The sequence below is a fragment of the Mizuhopecten yessoensis genome, unplaced genomic scaffold (genome assembly GCF_002113885.1).
Source record: "Mizuhopecten yessoensis strain PY_sf001 unplaced genomic scaffold, ASM211388v2 scaffold716357, whole genome shotgun sequence".
Lineage (NCBI taxonomy): Eukaryota > Metazoa > Mollusca > Bivalvia > Pectinida > Pectinidae > Mizuhopecten > Mizuhopecten yessoensis.
The window spans coordinates 1,089,972-1,109,910 of NW_018480076.1; the positions used below are offsets into that span (position 1 = coordinate 1,089,972).

The 19,939-nt window shown below is 37.3% G+C and overlaps 1 protein-coding gene across 1 annotated transcript; it reads right to left on the reverse strand.

Annotated features, from left to right (window-relative positions):
- Window positions 1–908: 908 nt before the first annotated feature.
- Window positions 909–18,207, reverse strand: LOC110443692 (spindle and centriole-associated protein 1-like). Its single transcript, XM_021488068.1, has 18 exons — window positions 18,127–18,207; window positions 16,309–16,413; window positions 16,002–16,049; window positions 15,429–15,507; window positions 14,909–14,994; window positions 13,548–13,619; window positions 13,114–13,169; window positions 11,663–11,769; window positions 11,114–11,311; window positions 7,457–7,632; window positions 7,112–7,261; window positions 6,236–6,328; window positions 5,628–5,720; window positions 5,294–5,384; window positions 4,824–4,973; window positions 3,267–4,243; window positions 2,924–3,016; window positions 909–2,466 (listed from the first exon to the last, which is right to left on the reverse strand). Exons 2-18 carry the CDS (start codon window positions 16,393–16,395, stop codon window positions 2,365–2,367), a joined length of 2,658 nt encoding a protein of 885 aa, XP_021343743.1. The 5' UTR covers window positions 16,396–16,413; window positions 18,127–18,207; the 3' UTR covers window positions 909–2,364.
- Window positions 18,208–19,939: the final 1,732 nt, after the last annotated feature.

Consider the following 19,939-nt stretch of genomic DNA (forward strand, 5'->3'; position numbering starts at 1 on the left):
TTCAGTAAAGGCACTTGTTCCAATCTTTCTGTCGGGGGACATGAAAGGCCTTTTGTAAAATTGGTATTCTGCTTTACTGTCATCACACAACTTCCATTTGGACATTAGTTGTCAATGCATGGTCAAGGTCACAGAGGTCAAGTTACATATTCTCTAAACAATGATTGTGAGAAAAATGTATATGATGCCATATTGTTTGGGAGACATAATAACGCCACCGGAGAACATGGGCAAATTACCCTAGTTGTGTTTTATTTAATGGCCTCTCTGATCTCATTTCTAGGCATTTAAATATCTTGCTAAAAAAAAGAAACAAGAATGCATCAGAAGGATTTAGTATATGCATACTTAGGGGTGGATAGGTTAGAAATATATCCAAATGTTGCTCAAGATATCAAATAATCAACTGTTTTCCTTGAATTGTATGAAATAGCTGTACTAAAAACAGTATCCAATGAACGTGCATGAAATAGCTCCAATGATAGGTTTCCATCACGGCACAATTGACCAATGTTATTTGGCTGTTGCATTCAACCCCCTTTGACAACAGGTTTAAATAGCCATTGATAAGATAGCTGAATAAACAGAGTTTATGAAATTTTGCATCCATTTTGTCATTTCGCCTTGTAGCCATCTAGTTCTTGCTAGAAGTCCTTAATTTAATATGCACAACAAAGGAATAAATGAACATTTCTTGACCTTGAAAGTAGATGAAGTAAATTTACATGATAAATAACCTTCCGACTACCTACAATAAAAAAATAGAATTTGAGGACAAATGTTGCACCTTCACATCTGGTTATTTGTGCCAGTTGAGTTAAACTCATAGGAAGATTATAAGACATTGGCAAAAACTTCTTGGTACATTTAAACGAAAATGGGAATATATATAATAACAAACACAAATGTCAGTTTCAAATGATTTTACTCACTACATTAGAATTATCCAGGTTTGTAACAAATTAATAAACAATAGGAATGGACAGTATACCTGTACTGATCATGTAACCCAAGATGTGTCCAAGATTAGCACAAGACAGGAGATTAACAATAAATCTAGACTATAGGTAATTACATTCAATTTGGCAATCGTTCAATTCATCAACAAAAATTACTTTGCTATGTAAATCATATTTGGGAGATACTGTATAACATGAAATGTTTGTGGGTACTATCTCCAGTGGTTTGAGGCTATGTAGATTGTTTCATGGTACAAATAACCCTGAATTCCCAATATAAAACAAGTATGTATATTATAGTAAAGTAAACTAAATTCACTGTCATGTATTCCTTGTGGGTACATAGTAACCACATATGTATTTATAAACAAACATTTCATGTTGTACATCATCTTTTATGAAACTAATTATATACATTACTGAAGTTTGCAGTGGTGTGAGTCATACATGAGATATCTTTATTGGTAAGGAAAGTCACTATAGTGAATAATTTAATAATGCAATACACTTTGAAATAACTAAAAATCGATACAGATATGGCATGCCCTTTAATTAGAGATATACTGCTATATGCTATCCTCTAAAATTCTAAGTGGAAAGTTAAGGATTACATTTACATTTGGCAGTTCTATAAATCAAGTGCTTCAAAATGCTTTAAATCGTATGTTTAGCACAGAGATAACATTTTCCGTATTTGTGCAAGATAGTTTAAGTCACGATCGGCTGCTTATATAATTACCGTTCAAGTCATAATGCAAAAATAGATACCTTGAAAATACATATTTCAAGTACCTGGTACTATAATAAATTATCTTATAGCACACCAGCTGGTAAGCACTATTCAACCTTTGAAATACTCAAACATTTAGAACAAAAATGTACATGTAAATGAATTTTAAAATATATATAACATCACAGTACCCAAAATTGTTCCCACATTTTTTCGTCAGTAAAAGTGAAAACTAGAATTATCCCAAACTACAATGAGATGATGGATTTTACATGCATTCTTACATAAACAATCAAAATATTGTTATTTTATACCTATTATCAGCAAAATTAAGAACATTTATTTTGTTGGAACGGTTTACTCCTACATACAACTGAAACCTGAAATAAACAGACATGAAAACACTCAAATAACAAAGAACCCTGACTTTTTAAGGCATGTGAATGTTTGTATATGTAGTCCTAGGAATCCTCAACTTCAAGTACATCAAGATTTGCTAATCATTATCCTAGCTATGTTGAAATATGCAAAATAAATAAATATTTCAGAGATATCACAGTCCCAGTAAAGTCCATTCACACATTGAGAAATGAGCTTCCAAGTCAATCCTGATGCATTTTAACTGTATATTCTCTAGTGTACACAGGATCCCAACAGTCGGTGCCCTACACACTTTTATGCTCTCTTTGGGGACGGGCTGCTCTCAATAGTCGAGTCCAAACTCATGCTGGGAATAGATACTGTGATACCTCTAGAAGAAGTTGGACCAAGGTTGTTCTGAAACAGTAAGGTACCACAATGTAAAATGACCTTCAATTGTATATGTTCAACTATATATCCAGGTGTAAGTGGAGTCAAAACATGGTCAAAATAGCTTTGTCCTTTCATTGTAAGTACACAAATTCTCATAATATTCATCCAAGTTGAAATTCATCCTATTGCGAAGACAAAATAATGAAAAAGAACCTTGTTATGTTTAGGATTTTTTTTTCTGTGAGGTAAAAAAGAAGTTCTGAAAAATCTTATTAAAGCAATACAGATGCTAATTTATCATGTTCAGCTTGAGAGTTTGTTGGAAATGATAGTATATTTTCAATTCTATTTATTTTAGACTTAAACCCTTTCAACCCTATGTAACTTTAGTAGTCTCTTCCATGCATTGATCTGGATGAGTCCATATTATGGTCTACAGTGGTGAAAGAGTTAAAATAGGAATAAGAAAGCATACTGGTACCTGTTGTGTCAAGCCCTGGAGGCCGAGGTATTTGTCAGACTTCTGAGAGATCGGAGAAATTGGAGGAGAAACAGGATGGGAAGGAAGACCATGCTGAAATTAAATTACAAACAAATTGAAAGTGATGAAAATAATTTTCTGCTTCAGCTTACAATACCCTAGCAGTATAAATCTTGACCCCAAGAAGCGTACTTGAGATTGCATCTCTGGAATATTATGTTCATCTTCAAATGGTTAACACCAATAATCAACAATTATTACCAAGCGACATAAATGGTTATTGAACTCAGACCTATATCATTTATGAGTTTTTATGTAACAAACCAGTACATTGTATATCTACCTGTTGTGGCTGGCGTTGCCCGAGAACTATGGCAGCACGTAGCTCGCTGTCCGTCTCCTGTAATATATGATGCTGGTCTAGGTGTTCATGGTGCTGGTTCTGCTGCTGCTGCATCAACACTTGCAGGCGTACCTGAGCTTCCTCGTGCTGCTTGTTCAGCTCGAGGATCTGAGCAGCCAGTATATCCTTGCTGTTGTAGGAGGGTGGGGCCGGCAGCCCGCTGGTGTGGGCAAGTTGTCCTTTATCCTGGCCTGAACCTTCAAGGCGTCCACCTTGGGACACACTTTGATACAGGCCTGACCCACCTATACCTCCACTCTGAGAAAACTGGCCTCCCGCTGGATATAACATGCCTGGCTGACCTCCCATTGATTGTGCCAACCCTGGCCGTATGGCTGAGTGTTCTGGTACCTGTACTGATGGCCTGCCACTGTCATGGAAGGACACTTCCACATTGCTCTGAACCAGGGGACTGGGACGTGGAACGGCAACCCTCGCAGCATTGTTGGCAAAGTTTGGTTGACCCTGCATGCTGGGTGGGCCTTGTCTTCCAGGGTATGAGGCTAAGGGATGTGCAATGCTGTAACCTTGTTTTGAGCTGCCAGTCAATGACTGCTTTTGGCTGGATGCCATAGATTGTGGGGGATTCCCAGGGGGAAGGCTCTGTAAGAATTGTGATTGTGGATACCATGGCGCCCCCTGAAACTGCTGAGGACCCATGGGATCAGACTGGGCCTGGCTGGGACCAGAGTTCACCTGGTGTACACTATAAGGCATTGTCGATGTGGTAACACTGACACCAGATGTGGGTTGAAGGCCCGGACCATTTGATAGCTGGTTAGGCTCAGAGTGACTCTGACTATTCACAGAACTGGCCCGACTGGGGTCACTACTGACTGGTCCATGCATAAATTTTGGACCACCTACAGGGAAACTCGAGTTGTAGTCAGGAAGGTTTACAGGCACTGGCTGTCCAACTGCAAATACAATTGGTAAAGATGAGTTAGGAATCCTCTGCTTACAGCTATTGAACCCTATCAGTTTATTGCGTCTCCAAAGAGAAGATTCAATAGCTTAAATATGCAATGCACTAAAAATCCTTGAAAATAACACTTCAATGAAAATGCAACAAAAGTGATTTATTCTGATTTTAAGCTCCAGCGTGAGCTGAAATATTTGGAAATTAATAATCGATAGTTTACAGAACAAAAGAAATATATGCATTTTTCAAAATAATTTCTAGTGAACTTTTTCCTGTTTAAAAATTGGACAATAACTTTTATTGAAAAAATTGTTCATTTCAAACATCAAAACTCTCTATAAATTCAGTTCATGCTTTTAAATATACAATACAAACAACCTACAAAAAAAAAGTTCAAAAGTTCAAAACAAAATGTACTGGTTAGAGAAAAAACATGTTGTTTATGTTAAAAATAATGAAAATGAAGTGGATGAGATTCAAAATTCATATGGAAAACGTTATGATTCATAAATTCATATCAGTTAGTCATGTAACGATCAGAACCTTCACCATCCTAAATAAAGTGTTTAAAGCACCTGAGTGAGGCTGGGTATCTGCTGGTTCCTCATCCTTCTGTAGGTAAGACTTCCTGACTGGTGGTGATAACAGAACAGCTGCTGAAGCTGACTGAACGTGATTGGGAATAGCTGATAGCTCCTGTGGCTGTTTGGCATCCTCATCAGAATCTGTGTTCACATTGTATTATACAGGGTTTAAAATACTACTCTGACAAACAATCTTGATTCATAATTTAAATGAATGTGATGAGCAAATGAAAACTGTTTTTAGAATCGCACACGTAAAAACACTGCAAATTGACAAAGTTCCACTTGATGTAAAGTTTTACAACTATATTTTGAGAGAATGAAAAGAGAAATCATAGAAACTGTTATTGCAGAACTGTGCAAAACAATGAGTTTGATACGGAATTGCTCAAAATGTAAAAGTACAGGAGCAAACACAGAAGAATGTGCATACACAGAGTGTCTGAGTGACCACGCCCTACCTATAATAGATGGCTGGGGAGGGGCTACTCCTCTTGGGGGTGTTCTTAAAACAGCTTCCTCCTCCATCAGACCAGCCTTGCGTAGCACAGTCTACAATCAAAACCAATGTTTTATAAAATGGACAACACAGACTATAGGACCTGGCAGTGCAATGCTATTCCCTCTAGCAGTCACTTATACATTTGGGTTTCTTGTTATTGAAAATATGAAACACAGTATTCTCCATTTTTATTTTGTAAATTAACATCTGCTGTACCCCCTTTCTTATTCCCAATTCTTCTTGTTCAATTTAACATCATAAAATCTCATTAAAATCATTTTTGTCTTCAATACCTTGAGGTGTTGTATTTCACTTTGTGTTTCCAGCTTATACTTGCTAAATTCATTTTTCAACTTTGCTGATTCATCTTGAGTTAGAATGATATCCTGCAAAAAAGAAGATACATGTAAGGAAAAATGCATTACATGAAAAAGGAAAATCATTTCATTTTGAAGCAATTCCATACAGATTTCTTTAAGGTAAAGAGTACCACCATTGCATCAGTTATAATCAAGAAGATGAGTTCCACTAAGTTCTTTTGATTTTTTTCTCTGTATACCCGGTAAGATAGAGCAACCAAATGCTATGAAGCAGTCATACCAAAAAACAAATGATTTACACTATTTCTATTCTACCCTTACTACAATATAACTAGCTGGGTGGTCCGGTGGCCCAGGTGATAGCTTTTACCAAGACAGCCCAGTGAAATTCCCAGATGTCTGATCACATGGGCTACCATCTTGCACAGCAAGAGTGTTTAATTTCAGTTGATAAAGCTTTCTTCTTTATAGTTGAAAAACAAAGAAACTTGATATTTAACTAGCTGTCAAAGATTTGTGAGAAATATTGAGTTTTACAGAGACTAAAAATATCTTTTCTTGGGTGTTTCTCCAACGCTTACCGATGTGAGAGCATCTATCAACGCTGCTAACTGGGACACATCCTGCATCAGCTGCTCCCTCACTATTGTTTCTGCCTTCAGACGCAGATCGTTCTGTGTAAGGTAAGACACAGATTTAACATTAAAGATGACCCACTTAAGCTTTCCAAGAGAAACTTCACATCCGAGAATTTGACATATAAAGTCTAATGTAAAGAGTGCAATAACAGACCATGTTAACATGTAATTGAGGATACATGCAGTGTTTTGAGAAATTAATCAGACTTGAGTTATCAATACAATGTAACATGTCTGATCAGTACAGTGCAAGTTGTCTTAACACTAACAGTACAGTGAAGCCTGTCTAAATCATGCGATGAAACCTGTCTTAAAAGTACAGTGAGACCTTTCTTAATATTACAATTATACCAGCATATTTCAGTGCAGTGAAACATGTCATAGTAAAATTCAACAGGAATAAATATTCAATCGTTCTGGTTACCACGTTCACCGTTTTTGGATAAATTAGTTTTACTTTTCATAGAAACGTCAACAGTAAGACAAAGTTGAACATCTTGTTTAAAGAAATTTTACAGATAAAACAATTTAGACAAGTTATGCTGTATTTCATAAAAATTATCTTTTGCAAAGCAGATAGAATACTTTTAATTCACTAACTGTGTAATGGTTTTATCTCTATCAGTATTGTTATGAAAGCGTGACAGACAGCCACCTCTTTGATATAATGGCTCTCCCACTTCTAACTTTTGTGAGAGACAAGATTTGTTTTTGCATTATTTTATGGCTGTCAACAAAGTAGGTCATTTAGGGCCAAGAGCAACAGGACAACCACATTTTTGAGAAATTGACCTACTTTGGTGAAAGACAGCTACCTACCTCTTTGAGATATCGACTGAGTTTGGTAACAGAGTCAACGAGTGACAGTGTGTATCCAGAGAAGGTTTCCTGTCGGTGTTTTTCGGCTGGAGCACGATGTCCTGTCTGTTTCTCAAACCCGGCAATTTCATCCTGGAGATTCTCCAACACCTGATAATCAACATCAAAGCAGGCATTTAGCAAACTAAAGCTTACCCTCAAAATCAGCAGTTGTGTAATACCAACTGAAAATGACTACCACATGTGTTTGCTACAGTGTAGAGAGGCAGTTTAACCAGAAAAGCAGTTCAATCAGAAATATTTTTCAGCAATTATAACACGTTCATTCCATATGTTAGCTGTTACCTTGCGTAGATCTGTCAGGTTGAAAGCTGACGTGTTGTTGTGTTGTGGAGATTTAGCAGGAGTCACTCTTTTTCTTGTTCTCTTGATCTTTTTTGTATCATTGATTGCAGACCTTGGGGTTTTCAGAATTGAAACAGACTCATTCGGGTTCCTTTTTGGGGTTTCACATGCACTTCCTGAAATAAGAACAGACCTAATTTTGTTTAAAATTTCATTAAGGTGGATTAGCTAGGACATATGAAAATCTACACAAGATAAATGTTTTTTCATGAGACTTCCACACACTAGCTATGGCCCTGTGAGACTTCCAAACATAGCCTATGTAGGTTTGACATTGCTACACATAACCTATGGAGGTGTTAGACTTCAACATATTACTAATGGAGGTGTGCAGGCTTCCACATATTACCTATGGAGGTGTGTATGCTTCCACACGTTACCTATGGAGGTGTGCAGGTTTCCACATATAACCTATGGAGGTGTGTAGGCTTCCACACATTACCTACGGAGGTGTGTAGTCTTCCACACTTTACCTATGGAGGTGTGTAGGCTTCCACACGTTACCTATGGAGGGGTGTAGGCTTCCACACGTTACCTATGGAGGTGTGGAGGCTTCCACACATTACCTATGGAGGTGTGTAGGCTTCTGCAAATTACCTATGGAGGTGTGCAGGCTTCCACACATTACCTACGGAGGTGGGTAGGCTTCCACACATTACCTACGGAGGTGTGTAGTCTTCCACACTTTACCTATGGAGGTGTGTAGGCTTCCACACGTTACCTATGGAGGAGTGTAGGCTTCCCCACGTTACCTACGGAGGTGTGTAGGCTTCCACACGTTACCTATGGAGGTGGGTAGGCTTCCACACATTACCTACGGAGGTGTGTAGGCTTCCACACATTACCTATGGAGGTGTGTAGGCTTCTGCACATTACCTATGGAGGTGTGCAGGCTTCCACACATTACCTACGGAGGTGTGTAGGCTTCCACACATTACCTACGGAGGTGTGTAGGCTTCCACATATAACCTATGGAGGTGTGTAGGCTTCCACATATAACTTATGGAGGTGTGTAGGCTTCCACACGTTACCTATGGAGGTGTGTAGGCTTCCACACGTTACCTATAGAGGTGTGAGACTGCCACACGTTACCTAAGGAGATGTGTAGGCTGCCACACGTTACCTATGGAGGTGTGTAGGCTGCCACATGTTAAGTATGGAGATGTGTAGGGTGGTTCACATTACCTATGGAGATGTGCAGGCTTCCACATGTTACCTATGGAGGTGTGAGACTGCAACAAATAACCTATAGATGTGTGAGACTGCCACACATTACCTATTGAGATGTGAGACTGTCACACATTACCTATGGAGGTGTGAGACTGCCACACATTACCTTCTGAGGTGTGAGACTTTCACACAATACCTACTGAAGTGTGTAGGCTTCCACACGTTACCTATGGAGGTGTGAGACTGCAACACATAACCTGTGGAGGTGTGAGACTGTCACACATTACCTATGGAGGTGTGAGACTGTCACAAATAACCTATGGAGGTGTGAGACTGTCACAAATAACCTATGGAGGTGTGAGACTACAAAACATAACCTATGAAGATGTGAGACTGCCACATATTACCTTCTGAGGTGTGAGAATGTCACACAATACCTACTGAAGTGTGTAGGCTTCCACACATTACCTATGGAGATGTGAGACTGCCACACATTACCTTCTGAGGTGTGAGACTGTCACACAATACCTACTGAAGTGTGTAGGCTTCCACATATTACCTATGGAGGTGTGAGACTGCAACACATAACCTATAGATGTGTTAGACTGCAACACATTACCTATAGAGATGTGAGACTGTCACACATTACCTATGAAGGTGTGAGACTTGGCATTCATTCCCTATGGAGGTGTGAGACTGTCACAAATAACCTATGGAGGTGTGAGACTACAACACATAACCTATAGATGTGTGAGGCTGCAACACATTACCTTTAGAGGTGTGAGACTGTCACACATTACCTACTGAAGTATGAGACTGTAACTGATAGAGGTGTGAGACTGACATTCATTACCTATGAAGGTGTGAGACTTGACATTCATTCCCTATGGAGGTGTGAGACTGTCATTCATTACCTATAGAGGTGTGAGACTGACATTCATTACCTATAGAGGTGTGACACTGCCACACATTACCTACTGAGGTGTGAGACTGTCACCTATAGAGGTGTGAGACTGACATTCATTACCTATAGATGTGTGAGACTGACATTCATTAACTATAGAGGTGTGAGACTGACATTCATTACCTATAGAGGTGTGAGACTGACATTCATTACCTACTGAGGTGTGAGACTGTAACCTATAGAGGTGTGAGACTGACATCCATTACCTATAGATGTGTGAGACTGACATTCATTACCTATAGAGGTGTGAGACTGACATTCATTACCTACTGAGGTGTGAGACTGCCACACATTACCTACTGAGGTGTTAGACTGTAACCTATAGAGGTGTGAGACTGACATCCATTACCTATAGAGGTGTGAGACTGACATTCATTACCTATAGAGGTGTGAGACTGCCACACATTATCTACTGAGGTGTGACACTAACCTATAGAGGTGTGAGACTGCCACACATTATCTACTGAGGTGTGAGACTAACCTATAGAGGTGTGAGACTGACATTCATTACCTATAGAGGTGTGAGACCACCACACATTACCTACTGAGGTGTGAGACTGTAACCTATAGAGGTGTGAGACTGCCACACATTACCTACTGAGATGTGAGACTGTAACCTATAGAGGTGTGAGACTGACATCCATTAACTACTGAAGTGTGAGACTGTAACCTATAGAGGTGTGAGACTGACATTCATTACCTCCTGAGGTGTGAGACTGTAACCTATAGAGGTGTGAGACTGCCTCATCCATTACCTACTGAGGTGTGAGACTGTAACCTATAGAGTTGTGAGACTGACATTCATTACCTACTGAGGTGTGAAACTGTAACCTATAGAGGTGTGAGACTGACATACATTAACTACTGAAGTGTGAGACTGTAACCTATAGAGTTGTGAGACTGACATCCATTAACTACTGAAGTGTGAGACTGTAACCTATAGAGGTGTGAGACTGCCACACATTACCTACTGAGGTGTGAGAATGTAACCTATAGAGGTGTGAGACTGCCACACATACCTACTGAGGTGTGAGACTGTAACCTATAGAGGTGTGAGACTGCCTCATCCATTACCTACTGAGGTGTGAGATTGTAACCTATAGAGGTGTGAGACTGTCACACATACCTACTGAGGTGTGAGACTGTAACGTATAGAGTTGTGAGACTGACATCCATTACCTAATGATGTGTGAGACTGACATCCATTACCTACTGAGGAGTGAGACTGACATCCATTACCTACTGAGGTGTGAGACTGTTACCTATAGAGTTGTGAGACTGACATCCATTACCTACTGAGGCGTGAGACTGTAACCTATAGAGATGTGAGACTGACACATCCATTACCTACTGAGGTGTGAGGCTGACATCCATTACCTACTGAGGTGTGGGACTGACATCCATTACCTACTGAGGTGTGAGACTGACATCCATTACCTACTGAGGTGTGAGACTGACATTACCTAAGGAGGTCTGTAGACTGGTCGTGTCCTGAATCTGTGTACTCTGTATAGGACCCTGGGCCAGCTGACTAATCTGGGCCTGACCACTGATAGTGCTGAGAGTATTGTTCTTCTCCTCGTGGGCCAGGAACTTCTCAAACCGCTCCATATTCATTTGAGGTTGGTAAGAAATCGGCTCAGGAGCAACTGCTTCATCATCTAGGAGGAAATATATAGGAAACTGTTAATACAATGACTCCAATGCCAGCACAATGTTCTGTATCTACAAGTCATCATTCTAATAAGCTATTCAACTATAACAAAGAAATTACAACACTAAAATTTCAACAGAAACAAGTCAGTTTTATAAATTTTCTAGCATTTCAAAGTTTTCGTAACTATTGCTTACTTCTGATGTAAATTTAATTATATATTAGTCTTTTATAATTGATATTAACCTATGTCTGTTTTTCTTTCTTTTTTACTCAAGGGGAGGGGATGATTTATCCATTTTTTTTTTTTTTAAATGCCAACTTATAAGCATGATGAAATTCAGAATGTATCCCACACCTGAGTCAGTCTCAAAGTCATTGAGTGCTGAACCATCCATTAGTGACCGACTAAGGGCCTCCATGCGTGTTTTGATATCAGGGTGATCTGCGTAAAGGCTAGCTGTCCTGTCAAACATAAAGAGTACACAAGTGATTTAGTGTCTTATATTAAATCATATTTATCAAATCAAGGGGCCAAAGGCCATGGAAAACACCAGGTTGTGAGGATTGCTAATAAGACGTTATCAAAGGATGGTATGATCTGTACCTCAAAAGAAAGGGATATTTTTGTACAACTAGGTGCTTCTGTGTTTCTAGAACACACAAACGTATATATGTATACACTGGTAAACAGTGAAAAATTCAAACATCGTATAGTGTTGTTTCTCATTTATTTTTATATGACTGTCACTGCCCATAATGATAATAAAGGATATTTATATGCCCTTATATTTACATAGTTAAACAAAAATGTTCAAAGGCAATTCTTTGTCAGCACACCTTTTTTCAAAATGTGTTTTATGGAGAAAAAAATTCACTAATTTCACTAGTCTGTTTAGTTTGGCAATCTGATCCTATTGGGTTAAAACTAAAGTCACATTTGCACGAAAACAAAACGTGTCGGTACAAAAATGTTGTAATGCATAGTGTAATCCAAGATAAAGACACATGATACAGGTTGATCCAGACAAGCTTGATAGTCGGGTGTAACACTTATTTTGTTTTATTGTTATTATTATTAAACACTAATTGTTATTTCAACAACATATCACGATGATGTGCTTTTTGATTGAAAAATGACAATGATGTTTAAGGGAAATTGGAAATATATGAAATACAATGTACATGATGAAATGTCCTGTAGTTTAAACATTAACACCTAGATAATGGCTCTTACTAAAACATGTCAATGATGTACAATTTTGAACTGCAACTGAGGAGGTTCACTTTTTCAATCTTGAAACTTTCGATTAAAAAAAACCGTACTATTTCTAAAAGATGACAGGCAGGCAGTTGAAACCATACTTATGTGCTTTTAATACTGTATTGACATGTTTTTGACAAGCAGCGTATTTGAAATATTTTATCCATTTATTTTTAAAGACGATAAAACATTTACAGTATATGTTTTGAAATTAAGACTTGTAATTAGTCTTTTGTCACTGCCTGTCACCAAATTATAAGGCTTAGAGAGATTGGTTGTGTTTTAACCTCAGAGTGCTGGAAGGCAGGGGTTCGACTCACCAGCATCTCGAGCCACTTTTGACAAAGCTCTTAGCAGAGTGTTGCAAAAAAAATTGTTCACGTCTTGTCTATACAGTGACGGACCTTGTTGAAAATGCTGTGTCAAATTTAGTAATACTGGTATGTTTGTATGCAAAATAAAATGTTGAGCAGTTGGAGAAATACCTATAGGAAGCTGCCACTGTTCTTCACAAAAGAATTAGTTAGAAAAGAATCATTACAAACCTGTCGACACCATCAGGGTCTGGGGCCGCAGTGACATTGGGAAAACCAGCAAATCTCTGAAAGTATTTGAAAATATTTCAAAATGCTTGCATCCTGCATTTCTAATCTCATCAAACAGATTTGATATGAGACTGATTTTAATGAGGCGATTATTTGGATATTGCATGTTTTAAAATTGACTTTTCATTATGACAAACATCATCCTGCTCATACATGTGACTGCATACTTGAACCAAACATGTATGTGCCAAAAGGTTGTATCTCACTAGGCATAAATGCTCGACATCTAATTTACACACGGATACATAAACGTATTTAGCATACATATGTTTGCAAATTTAGTGAAAATGATCATCATCTTGCAATCATTTTTATCATTATTTGGACAAAGACTAGAGCCAAAGGTGATCAACCAATGACTATATTATACAAACCCTAGGGTCATCACCAAACATGTCCTTCACTGACGCCATCATCTTATCTGACTTTGATATCGCATTTTGAAACTGGAATCACAAATATGATATCATGAAGCTTAATTTGTGGACATAATTTCAAATAAAAGGTAAAACGTTGCATTAAACCTATTAGTTTAAGGCCATAAATCAACTGGAACGGATCAGAAAAGTATTCCTAGTTATGCTGACATCTCTCTTCAAGTGTCTGCTTTAAAGTATTTTAATGGAACCAGTTTGTTATGCTTCTATTTAATATGCCTCTGTATACCTTATGTCTGTATATGTTGTCTCTATTTGTTATGTCTGTATATTATGCCTCTGTATGTTATGTCTCCGCTTGGGTCAGTACATTAGGTCTCTGTAGGTAATGTCACTATTTGTTGTCTCTGTAGGTAATGTCACTATATGTTATGTCTCTATACTACATCTCTGTAGGTAATGTCACTATTTGTTATGTGTCTATATTATGCCTCTGTAGGTAATATCACTATTTGTTATGTCTCTATATTATATCTCTGTAGGTAATGTCACTATATGTTTTATCTCTGTAGGTAATATCACTATTTGTTATATCTCTATGTTATGTCTCTGTAGGTAATGTCACTATTTGTTAAGTCTCTATGTTATGTCTCTGTAGGTAATGTCACTATTTGTTATGTCTCTGTAGGTAATGTCACTATTTGTTATGTCTCTATGTTATGTCTGTATGTCTCTGTATTTTATGCCTCTATCTAATATCACCATTTATTATGTCTCTATGTTATGTCTCTGTAGGTAATGTCACTATTTGTTATGTCTCTGTAGGTAATGTCACTATTTGTTATGTCTCTGTAGGTAATGTCACTATTTGTTATGGTCTCTATATGTTATGTCTCTATGTGTACAGCATAACAGTCTTTGGTTACACAAAATCTTCCTTTTATCTCAGTTGTCAGTCCAGGAAAATATCTCAAAGTTCATTGGAGATATATTAAGAATATTTTTTAGAAAAAGAAGGACATTGAAATATGCTGGAATTATGAGAGGTGGCAAATGAAATGAAGGGCATTACATCATCACTGTAAATCAAAACACCACACATAGAGTTCCATTGCAGCGTAAAGGAAAACACTAGGTTCTGGACATCAACACCAGGTACCAATCCCACAGCCCCTGTCTTACATGTCAGATGACTTTAACTACATGGCAAAAGTATTCCCTTATAATATTTTGAGAGTTTTCTAATATCATTACAGGTACAACTTTATAAGAGCATTTATTGTCCCATTTCTACGTGTACTTATCAAGCCATGTCTCATTGTATTCCAGACATACAGCTAATCCCTGCAATGAATTACCTGTTGTTGGTCATACAGAACCTCCTTCATAATGGCAAGTTGTCTGGCTTCTGCATTTGAAATGCTCAGATCTGCTGCCTTCTTCTCTGAAAAAGAAATAGAATCACAAACATCATTTTAATGGACAATTTAGAGCTAGAATGTGAAAATCAACTTTAAAAGATGAAAACATTCAATGATTCATTTCAGAATATCCTCCATAGAAAATAATTCAATAGCTCTAATGTGATGAATTAAAATCATTTAAAACAGTAAGATGATACCAAATTTAACTACCCTATTACTCATCTTGGATGTCATCAGAAGGGATTACAAGTTCATCGTCATTCATCAATACTAAGTTTTCAGTTATGTATATATATGACCCACTATCTAGAGACTAGTAGGCAGTTAAATCACTTAACATCATCTGACATGGTGAATCTTACTACAGTATTTTCATCATAATGTAAATCCTTATATTTCAGTATACCGTATTCACCAATCCATTGTAACTTGTGTAATTATTTACTGTACACACTTTTCTGTTGTAGGTCTTTCTGTGTTTGCAGTCGTGTAGCCAGGGCATATTTTGACTGGTGAGACACTTTTCTATATACCTAAAAAAGAAAAGAGACGAAAAATACTTGCTTACATTCAGAATATGTACGGTGCAATAAAATGAAATATATAATTATCACTTACCGTATTGGTTCTAATAATAGCCCATGTTCTTATCACCCACCTCTTAACTTCATGTGTGATTGATATCATCGATTCCAATAATTGCCTACCTTCTACTTTCATTTTATTATGCTAAAATAATCGTCTTGGCAATTATTAGAATCAAAACGGTAACATCAATATGTATTCTTTTAAAGACTCAGGAAATCTTTTTCCTTTTCCTTTTATTTTGTGAATAATTGAAACATTGTATAACTCATTCTGATTTATATTCCTGTCTGGTTAACGTGCTAGCGTAAATTTCTGCCTTCAGGACAACAACATATTGTACAGATTTTATTTTATATTACACCTACGTCTGTATTTTACAGTAAATTGATTGTACCTCAACCTGTAAAAGGAGAATTGATAATTAATTTGACCAACTTACGATTTCATCTGGTGTTGCTTTCAGTGTTGTTAAATCGTTTACAGTGTCCTATAAACATTTTGAAAAAAAAACATTTAGTGATGGCATAATAATGAAATCACCTTTCATTTTCTTAAAATTGAAAGTGAACCCAAAACAAATTACGCGGTATTGAAAAATTGAAAACTGAAATGCATGCACCTAGTATACATAAATTTATGTTCAGAGAAATTTCATAGATATTTGTAATTTCTTGTAACTTTTTTAGTCAAATTAAAGACTTAACTGCAATAATTCACAATATACTATCGATAACAGGCACACTCACATCCCAAACAGGTTTTCTTCGAACTGGTCTCTTCTTACGAGGAATTCCTGTAGCTGAATGGGTTCTACGCACTCGAACAAAGGACATTTTGTTCCCTTACAAGGTCTGAAATTTGAAAATAATGTACATGTTACATATTTAAATTATTCAATTCTTAGTCTATTAAAGACTTACAGTAAAAGCAGAACTCTTGAATGTGAAAATGTTTGTGTTGTGACTGAGAAATAGTAGTAAAACAAGTCAATGGCCTGAAAGCCATTTTATTTTTTCAATCCATCTCAAATTGGCACATGTGTAACTATGACCCAAGGGATCATGCATACTACTTTTCATCCTTAATATTCTCTACTCAGTGTGAATTCGTTTTTGTCCAGTTTGCATTCATATTGCCTATGAAAGCCATCTGAAAGCATTTTAATATTGAAATGAATCCCAGTGATCCGTTGGCCATGGTGATGTTGGCAATGTTTGTGTTTTGAATCCCAGTGATCCGTTTGCTATGACGATGTTGGCAATTAATGTTTGTGTTTTGAATCCCAGTGATCCGTTTGCTATGACGATGTTGGTAATTAATGTTTGTGTTTTGAATCCCAGTGATTTGCCCTGGTTATGTTGGCATTTTTTGAGTTTAAGTGTAAATCCCAGCTGATGGTAACTCCTGCTGGTCCAGTAGAGTCTAGACACAGATTTTATATTTGGTTATCATGGTATTTTTCTGGGTTATGATGTGAATGGTGGTGCATTTGTCTGGATTAAACTCCACCTAATATTGTGTCTTCTTCCTTCCGACTCCTTAGTACTCCATCTTTTGCACAAGTTTCTTGTGTGGCTGGACCTTATCATCAAGTATGGCAAAACCCCTCTCCATCTGATAGGCTGTCCACAGGTCTTGGGCCCTTGACCCCTTCATATTCAGATTTTCTGTTAATTTTATATAGAATGACAACCCTTTAATAGTTTTGTTATTGACTAAAAAGGGCTAAAAAAGGGCCCACAGCTCTCAAGTTCCCGGATTTTCCCTGCTTTGTATTGTTTTAATCAATTGTTTCCCAGAAGATCTATATAGGTCTAAATGCATTTTGTTTGTTGGCAAGTTTATTTACTTTTGTTATAATTGGCTTTGATATTGGTATGATGTGCTCTAAGATCTTGTATGTATGGTAGCTACAGACGCCGGACTATAAGTTGCTGCTCCTGCGTGCTTGTCCCCTTTCAAAGATGGGTATTATCACTGCTTTCAATCATCCTGCCTTCATCCAGCGACACTTTGAAGATCGTGATGATACTATAGCTCTAATTAATATCAAACTGTCAATCATGTCAAGAGTTACTGGCCAAGGTCGGTGATGTTCTCTGTATTTTTTTCTCTGTGTATAGCTGTGTGTTTGTAAAGGTTTCTTGCTTTAACTATATATCCTGGGGGCTACAATACTCATATTGTTGGGTGCTGATCGAATGATAGTTTAAATCTAAAACCGAACCTAGGTGACTATAGTGCCTATTTTATATAGTGCAGCTCTTGGCATGTGTGTTCACATGTAAGTTAGACCAAATGGACCCAACTTAGACCACCGGTAGCAATCATGGATATACCGTGGTCTACTGTGACGTTACATGACTCAGGTTAGTTTCTGGTAGGCATAAATATGGCATCTACTGCATCTGTCAAATTTCAGGTTGAGACATGCTTGTTTGATTCACAACAAAACATAACCCTTCCATTTTTCAGTGAGGCGGTTATTTCGATCCAGTTTCTACACCGTAAATTATGAAAATATAGAGTATGACACTTATTTAAAGTTGTGTGAGTGCCCTTACCTGTCTGGATATTATCGATACACACGATAGAAAGCTCAAAGCGCCCGCCTCCATGGACGCCATTCACGTAAGTGTTTTCATTGGTTCCCTATGAAAGGGGACATAAATCGATTTGACCATCGGCTAAAAAAGTTATAGTCTGTTTCATCAAATGGCATTGCAGACGACGCAATCGTGACCGCAGGACATACAGTACAATGGCTATATGTAACACTACATTATCAATCAATTCTTACTTATTCAATCTGGGATTGAAATATTTGAACAAAAACTAGCTGATTTTGTGACGATAACGACGTCCCTACCATTAAAGAGGTGTGAGTAGCCGTTACTTGTCACCATAAGTCCGGTTGATAGCAGACGAATTCCTGACCGCCAAGCTCAATAGACATTCAAATCTAGTTTGGACATACTATTGTCGTTATATTGGAGACATAATAGTAATTGTTCACTATTAAATTTTTACCTTTTTGAGTAACTTATTATTCTTTATATTACCTATTTGTGATCGCATCCCATTTTACTTTTTTTCTTAATTTATTTTCATCACAACACTAGATCTATATTTATTAAGAATATTTTAATGTCCTTTTCATTTAATTTACGTTTGTCGCAATAATAGCTCATATTAAAGCGCGTACGTTTCTTGTTTGCGTGTATGATACTTTAAAATATAGATTATTGTATCTTGTAAAACAGATAAAATCCCTGAGGTCCTTTGCTGAGTCACAATTAAGCTGTATTGTATATTTATGATATAGGAGTTGACTAGTTTGGAAACTGTTGCGGAATCCTAAGATTTCAGAGTAATGCTTTGATTTAGGAGGATCGCAGGGCAGCATAACGGTAAAATGTATTGGCTTTGATCTCAGAGTAGCTCTTTGTTAATATATATATATATGTTCAACTGTCTATCAATCTTAATTTCAATAAGTCAGTCTCAGGTTTGATATCTGGAACTTACTTAACTACTTACCGTGACCCATCGAATATGTCACTGAGAAAATCCAATAGTGCAGCTTTAATATTTAAATCAGTTTCCGAATTAAATACAATTCAATATTATTTGCTCTTTTTGTAGTTATGGCGTAATTTTGTATGCTAACAGTATGCTGATGTGCTCAGACATGTGCTAGTGTGCTTTACCGTGTGCTTTACCGTGTGCTTACAGTGTGCAAATGTGCCTACTTCGTGCTAATAAGCTTTCCATGTGATTAGTTTTGTTTTTATGTGCTGTATGCAAATGCTATAATTGTACCTGCTGCCCCCAATTGCATGATCGTAAGAGGCAACTAAATTTGGGACCTTATCTCTTCTCTCCTTTCTAAATAACTTTCTTCTTCCTAATGTCTCCCTTGACAATGCCTCACTTTTGGCCATTTGTTGAGCGTTCGCCCATGTGAGGAAGGCTTTTGGTTCTGTCCCCTGGCCGAGACATACCAAAGTCATTAAAAATGGTAGTTTATACTACTGCTTAACGCTCAGCAAATTAGGAGTGGGACGACTGGTTCGCCCGTTGTCAGTATAATGTGACCGGGTGGGGCGTCCTGCTGGGTGTCTTCGGCAGNCTTAGCTGTTAATAGGACGTTAAACAAAATCAAACAAACAAACAAACAGAGCTATTGTGTTTATATTACCATTTGCTGGTGTGCTTACCGTGTACAATGCGCCTATTATGTGCAAAATGCTTTCCAAATGATAAACTCTTTTTCTGTGTTTACAGTATAGTACATGTATGGGTTTTTTTTAATTCATGTTGTAATGTTTTTGTCCCTGTAATTATACTCATGTTTTTGTCGTATGTTCGTTCAAA